This window comes from Hipposideros armiger, unplaced genomic scaffold (assembly GCF_001890085.2).
Source record: "Hipposideros armiger isolate ML-2016 unplaced genomic scaffold, ASM189008v1 scaffold_309, whole genome shotgun sequence".
Taxonomy (NCBI): Eukaryota; Metazoa; Chordata; class Mammalia; order Chiroptera; family Hipposideridae; genus Hipposideros; species Hipposideros armiger.
This window is the reverse complement of record NW_017731659.1, coordinates 1819236-1825906: the sequence shown is the minus strand read 5'-3', so window position 1 is coordinate 1825906 and position 6671 is coordinate 1819236. Positions and strand designations below refer to the sequence as shown.

Below are 6671 nucleotides of genomic sequence, written 5' to 3'. Positions count from 1 at the left end.
TTCAAACCCTCAAAGATCACCTCAAGAAATCCTATTTAATACTGCAATGCCCCTTTTTACCCATCCATATGTTCTCTGGCACATTTGCCAACTTATACTATATAATTTGCTTATATGTTTACTGTCTCCCCTGGTGGAATGTAATGTGGCTAAAATGCCACAAAGGTAAGGATTTTTGCATGTTGCTCACTGGTAACTGCTCTAAAACAGTGCATGGTACACAGCTTCCAATAAATAAAGGCAGTGATTGGGGTTCGGGATGTAGTGGTGAACAAGACAGGCAAACTCATGGGGTTTTCATTCTATTCTGCAGAGCCTGATAAGCTGACTTCAGAGAGTAGTGTTATGAGGACACAAGCCTTCTAATGTGATAAATGTGTGCGAGAGCTAGCATAGAAAGAACAGTTACAAACAGCCTCAGAATTCATCTGCGCTGAGACCTGGATGATTATTTGGAGCAACCTAGTGAAGATTTCATGGAAAAGCATTTGAGATCGAGGCGACAAAACCTGCAGAACTCTTTGCTTGAAGAATGCCAGACTGCTAAAGAATGGGCTATCTCAAAGCTCGTAGTTTCCTAACCTCGACCCGAGAACTTCTAAATCCATCTATGACAGTGAACCACTTTCAGTAACTCAAAGGGCACCATGTTCCTTCTGATATTGAAGCATGTTTCCTCTGTCTGGAAAAATCATTGTTCCAAGCAACCCCGACTCCTCCCTTATCTAACTGATTCATCCTTCAGGTCAGACTAGATCTGACCATCCACCTGTGTGCTCCCTCAGCTCACTATCCTCCCCCCATTTTAGAAACTATAGGAGGAACTCAAATCAGTTCTGGGAGCGTAGAAAACAGCAAGTGAGATTTAATTCTAGCAAATGTAATGGAAACTAATGAAGTCTAATTTATCAAAAACCTAAGCAATTGTAGATTTGTTCCTAGAGGTTGCACATTCCCTAAAACTAATGTAACCATAAATCAATCCAGTAAAATTCTGATCATAAAGAGTTGATATTAGAAATAAGATCTGAGACAAAGCCTAGACAGAATACTAAATATAGTTCGTCTATTCCTCAAGAAATACTAAGTAAAAAAGGAACAGAGAAAAGCAAATAAAAGATGGAGCGGTATTCCTACGAGGAAAAACTAAAATTTAGCATGCTATAAATGATGGACATCAAAAAGTACAAATTCAAGAAAGGTTTGAATAGAATAAACTTGGGTTTAATCACAAAATCAGGATATTGAAACTTGGATGTATGTAAAGGAGTAAAACCTGGTGGGAGGGAGGTTATAACCTTTAGCTACTTATGGAATGAATAGAAACTGTCCCCAAATGTATTAACAGCTCCAAGGATTTGGATAAATTAATGGCCGGTATGTGTATCTGGAAAACTCTTTGGAGGCTGACCATCAAGCTATCCTCAGAGCAGCCCTGGTGTCACTGAGTTAGAATCCTGGGCTGATGGAACCCTTGGTTTCATCCACAGTAGTCCTCACACTTCAGACTGCCTGGTCGATCAGGCAAACTATTTCTAAGTGGAATTGCTATGTATTATGTATCATCTGCCTCCCCTTTGAGAATGCTCTTCACTTTGATATGGCTGTTGGAGAGACACCTGTACAACTGACTTCCTGCAATAACCAGCCTCCCTCCCTACACCCCTTCTCAACCCCCATCAATTTAAAACTGCTCTAAAGAAACTAGCTATGTGTAGTAGGTTGCCAATAATTCCTTCCATTCCTGCTCGAACATGCTGCTTCACTTCTCCAGATGAGTCTGGTTCGGTTTCCCCTTGAATCTGGGCTAGCCTTGTTACTTTCTTTGACCAATAGAATGCAGAAGTGAAATCTTACCAGTTCTGGGCCTGGCCCCCAGGAGCCTGGAAGCTTCTACTTGAGCCCTGAGCCACCACCGGTTAACCACCCTGACACAGAGAGAGGCCCAGCCACTCCTAGCCATTTCAGCCACCCCAGCTAAAGCACTATACATGTGAGTGAAGCCATTTTAAGACATTCCAGCCCCAGCCTGAGGTCCCAGCTGAATGCAGCTTTCTGAGTGACCCCAGCCAACAGCAGGAAGAGAAGAACCACCCAGCTGACTCCAGCCAACAACAAACTATGAAAAACAATCATGTCTTAAAACTTAAAATTTAAGCCATTAAGACTTAAGTTCATTGACTGTGAAGCAAAAGATAATCAACAAAATCTAAATCAGGGTTAACTCTCTCAAATCAGGGTTAACTCTCTCCGGATATTTATATCTTAAGTATTTTCTCTAAGGAATAAACAGTATAGAGACATTTTGTAACTTTCAGATAAAACGGCCCAAGGGAGAAAATAAGACCAGTAAGATCATTTTATCACTGTCCCAATTCCTAGCTTCAAAAATTCTGTAATTTATAATGAGTAAACAAAGGATCTATTTGCTTAAATACTTTATGTTGAAAGACCAAATTATATGTAGTTCTGGGTTTTCCTATCATTTGTTCAACTGGAAACTGAATCACAATTTAGAAAAATCAGAAATGTTGTCAACTACCATCTTATATTTCTATAGGTTTGACCCAAGCATCTAAAAAAGTAAATGAAAATGAAAAAAGAAATACCAAGTCTTAAAAAAAGAGTATAAGTGATCTATCTGGATGTAGTAAACAAGTAGCAACAATTTTATTTAGGTTAAAATTTTTTATTGTTTCAGTCACATAAAATGGGAAAGCTACCTTTTGGGAAGGCTAAAGAACTAAGTCAGCAAATTAACCACTTAAGTATGGAAGCTTTATGGAAGATAAAAATATATTTGTATGTGAAATGCTTCCTGCCCTCAAATGCTAACAGTCTAACTAATTGAACAAAGAATTACTCAAGAGTTTAGCTGATCAAAATTTACAAAGTGGGCCGGCCGAGTGGCTCAGTTGGTTAAAAGCGCGAGCTCTGAGCAACAGCATCGCTGGTTCGATTCCCACATGGGCCAGTGAGCTGCGCCCGAGCTGAGCTGCTGAGGATGGCTCAGCTGGTGAGAGCACGTGCTCCTAACAACAAGGCTAATGGTTCGACTCCCCACATGGGATGCTGGACTACACTCACCCGTAACTAAGATTGAACACAGCACCTTGAGCAGAGAGTGGCCACGAGCAGCCGCCAGGCGGCCAGATGGCGACTGGACTTGGAGCTGAGCTAGCTGCGCCCCCCACAACTAAGATTGAAAAACAACAACTTGGCTGTTCCCCTTCCCCAATTCCCCAGCACTGTTCCAATTCCCCAATAAATTCTTTAAAAAAAAAAATTTACAAAGTACTATCACAAAGGAACGTGGTATTGTCATATTAATGTTACAGAAATCAGGGGAGGCAAACATAAGTTGACAGACTTTTTTACAATCTGGGATTTGAAATGTACTTTAAATAATAGATTTGAAAAGGGAGAGCAAGGAAAAGGATTTCAGGCAGGGAAAAGAATGAGCAAAAGCACTTTTAATTTAAGTGTTACTGTGTGCTGCTTAAAACAGTTCAGTAAAAGACTAGAGGAGCAGAATTTGGCAGTCAGGACCTGTGCAGGCAGCATTCTGAGAAGACCCCCAATGATCCTTGCCCTCATAAAATCTCCTCTCTTGAATGTGGGGAGAACACATGAATAATTCCTGTGATTTATCATATTATGTGGCAAAATGAATTTTTGCAGATGTCATTAAGATTACTAATCAGTTGATCTGGGTTTAATGAAAAGATTATCCAGGCGGGTCTTATCTAATCACATGAGCCCTTTAAATCTGGGCCTAGAGATCAGAGATGGAGGAAGTCAAGATATTCAAGCAGTAGAGGTTTTCCTGCATGCCTTGAAGGAACAGATGTCATATTGAGAGGGCCACGTGAAAAGGAATGGTGGATAGTCTTGGAGTTGAGAATGGCGACAGTCAGCAGCTACCAAAAAAGCTGGGACTTCATTCCTCCAATGGCAAAGATCTAAATTCAGCCAAGAACTTGAGAGAGCTTGGAAGAGACCCCCAAGCCTCAGATGGGATTGCAGCCTTTATATCAGGCATGTAAGTTACCAAGCAGAGAACCTAGCCACACCATGCCAGATGCTTGACCCACAGAAACTGAGAAAAGTGTGTTAAGCTGCTAAATTTGCAGTAATTTGTTACACAACAATAGAAAATACAGGATCCCAAAGGACAAGTGTTGTCATTTAGGGAAAACAGAGGTGGGTGTTAGATTAAAGTTACAGAAGCTACGGTTCTACCCCTTTACAGGTTAACTTGTGTCAGAGAAACTGCTGATGGCCAAAATATGTGATGTTGGGGCTTCTCTCAAACTCCTCCTCATCCTTCATCCAGACTCAGGCTCTAGAGCCAGGTATATCTGAGTCCAAGTCTGAGTTCTGCTGCTTATTAGCTATATGGTCTTGGCCAAATTACTTAACCAGCCTACAACTGGTGAATTAGCAAACAATAAGAACTATGCATGTACAGTGCCTAAAATGAACAAACACTCAACAAATGTTAGATGATAATGACTGCCATTACTGAGCAGCTTTATACACAGGTAAGACAGTTGACTTCTGTGCTTTAAAATAAGATGCTGAGAACAAAGGGACTCCATCACTTGCCATTTCTCTATTTCAAAACTTTGGAACATTTCTACTGCCTTCATTTAAACTCCTTGGTATGACATGTAAGAAACCCTTACAACCTGCCATCAATTTCACCTTTTCACTCTTATTGACTATTCTGCCTGAATCAGCACCTTTGCTCCAAGCTTTTCACATGGTTGCTCTCCCCTCTACACATGAGCCCGTAGAACACCCCTATTATCCTACTTTTCAGTTGCTATCCTACGAATACCCTACTTGATCGCACACTGATCGGTGGTTGGATTTCCATACCCAGTGTCTAGCACAGTCGTAGGCAAAAGCAGAGAAGCCGTACATCTTTAATAAAATGAATGTTCATTACTTCAGTCCTCAAGAAAAGCTGCTGTCGGAACAAAAACCCAATGCTGAGGCATTGCTTCCATAGCATGAATTGGTGTTTAAACACTTGGCAATTTTTTTCCTGCAATACACCAGTGTAGGGTAAAATTCTCACCCTCCTTTTCTCAAAAAGAAAACCAGAAGTATAATGAACCTAAATACAGATGACACACAACGCTAGAAGGCAGCCGCGCAATACCTAAAATGACACATCTAACAGGAAGCTAGAGGTCAGGCTAGTCACTTGACCTGCGTGTTGGTTTACTAATAGGAAGTGCTTCTCAAACTGGAATACACATAACCAGTCATTTGGGACTCCAGTTAACAGGTGGAATCTGATGGGGGTGGGGAGGAGAGAAGAGCTAAGAATGTGCTTTTCTAATAAGCTCCCACATGATGCCAATGCTGCTGGTCTCCAGACCTAGGCCTCCAGCCTGGACCTATGCTGCCCAATGATAGCGACTAGCCACATGGGGCCATTAAGTCCCTGACATCTGGACAGTTTGAATTTAGATGAGCTGTAAATGTGAAATACTGATTTCGAAGTCTCAGTCAAAAAAAATAATAACTTACACACTTGTATGGATTTCATATAGAACTAATATTTTGTATATAATGGGTTTAAAAGTGTTATTTCACTATTCTTTTAAATTCGATATGTGGCTCCTGGCTCCCACTGTATTTCTCCTGGACAGCGCGCTGCCTTCGACTAAACCGTCCAGATTCTTAAGCTTTCGCTACAGCGAGGCTTTACGAATAAAAGATACCACATCTCTTCCCTTCGGTGTTTCGAAAACATATCTTTTATTTCCCAACTATTTTACACAACCAGAAATAAAAATAACGTAAAAGCTAAGCCTTTAGTAAATATATATATGTGTGTGTGTATATATATATATATATATGTATATATACATATGTACATATATATATCTATGTATATACATGTAATATGTTCTGCGTCCTCTCATTTTGGCGTAGGCTCCACCTAGAACACTTTCATCTCCCTCCGGTTCCCACGCTCCGAGATCTGCGCGCGCGCACACACACACACGCACGCGCACACACACACACGCACGCGCGCACACACACACACACACAAACAATAACAAATAAGCGGTCTCCGACCTGACACCACGCTGGGCCAGCCGCCGGAGACCGCGCTTCCCGGCCGCCAAAACCGAGATTGAGGAAGCCGGTCGTCAGCTGGCAGCGTCCCTTCGGCTCCTCCTCCTCCAGCGCCGACCTCCCCAAGATGGCAGGCTGCGGGGGCCCGCTTCCGCTTCCGGTGTAAGCGGCCCGGACGGGGGGGCAAGATGGCCGCTGCAATCGGAGTCCGCGGCCGGTGCGAGCTGCCGCCCTGCTCTGGCCCAGGCTGGCTCCTCAGCCTGTCCGCCTTGCTCAGTATGGCGGCTCGAGGGGCCTTCGCCACCACCCACTGGGTCGTCACGGAGGACGGGAAGATCCAGCAGCAGGTAGTGGCCAGGGCGCCCCTCTCCGCCCGCGCCCGCCCTCGCCTTAGAGGGATTCCCCGGCCCGACCCCTGGCTGTTTGGCTGCGCGCGGCCCCGCCCCCGGCTACCTTCCCACGGTCCCTGCGCCCCGGCCCGGGTGACCCCGGCCCTCGCCTAGGCCGCCTGCAGGGTCTCAGGCTTCCACCCTTGGAGCCGCGCGCCGCGTGGGAGAGTCAGTCGCCGGGCT

General features: G+C 43.7%; 1 protein-coding gene across 2 annotated transcripts in view; it reads left to right on the top strand.

The window, feature by feature from the left end:
- Nucleotides 1–5882: 5882 nt before the first annotated feature.
- TTC17 (tetratricopeptide repeat domain 17) overlaps nucleotides 5883–6671 on the top strand; it is a 97008-nt gene continuing 96219 nt past the window's right edge. The window contains exon 1 of one of the 2 annotated variants that reach the window (XM_019659949.1): nucleotides 5883–6446. In XM_019659949.1, the coding sequence (XP_019515494.1) occupies nucleotides 6288–6446 (159 nt within the window). In that variant the 5' untranslated portion in view covers nucleotides 5883–6287. The remainder of the gene's footprint in view (nucleotides 6447–6671) is intronic. The other variant, XM_019659948.1, reaches the window with a different exon arrangement.